At 33.7% G+C, this 520-nt stretch overlaps 1 protein-coding gene across 1 annotated transcript in view; it reads right to left on the bottom strand.

Moving 5' to 3' along the window:
- Positions 1–520, bottom strand: part of LOC119589344 (carbonic anhydrase 1-like) — a 35,215-nt gene that overhangs the window by 34,623 nt on the left and 72 nt on the right. Inside the window, exon 2 of the mRNA XM_037937964.1 lies at positions 262–415. Coding sequence (XP_037793892.1) covers positions 262–415 — 154 coding nt within the window. The remainder of the gene's footprint in view (positions 1–261; positions 416–520) is intronic.

Raw genomic sequence — 520 nt, 5'->3', positions numbered from 1 at the left:
GCACTGGTCTTTACAACAAACTTTTTGTGGTCGTTTTTAGCTTACCGAAAGATTCCCAGCCCATAGAAATTCTTCGGTTTATTTCATAACATTCTCGGTCATCTAGCCTTCTTATTTTCCCGAGATGATGTAGAGGCTAACTTCTAGTCTAATATCAATTTTATCAATTTTGAGTCCCATTTCCCCAATATTTTTATCAAAATAATGTCAAGGACTCACAATAGATTGTTTTACACATAGATAGTCAAGTCTTACATTTACATCATTGTGGACCTTAGTACGACTCTACAGATATTAAGGATTTGTTCAAGGACTTTCATGTGTTCTCGATGTTGATAGCATGATCTTCTAAAGAATAAAAAGAAGTTTGTACAGTCAAGAGCCTTTAGTATAGAATCCATGGTTGTGTACAAATCTAAAATTGCCGGTCTTTCATAAATGTCATCTAAATTTATTTTGTACATGATTTATAAACGTAAGATAATAAATCAATGGGCCGATGGTATTGTAGTGCACCAGA

Source organism: Penaeus monodon, chromosome 25, assembly GCF_015228065.2.
Source record: "Penaeus monodon isolate SGIC_2016 chromosome 25, NSTDA_Pmon_1, whole genome shotgun sequence".
Classification (NCBI taxonomy): Eukaryota; Metazoa; Arthropoda; class Malacostraca; order Decapoda; family Penaeidae; genus Penaeus; species Penaeus monodon.
Note: the sequence above shows the minus strand (reverse complement) of the source record. Positions and strands in the feature narration are given on the sequence as shown.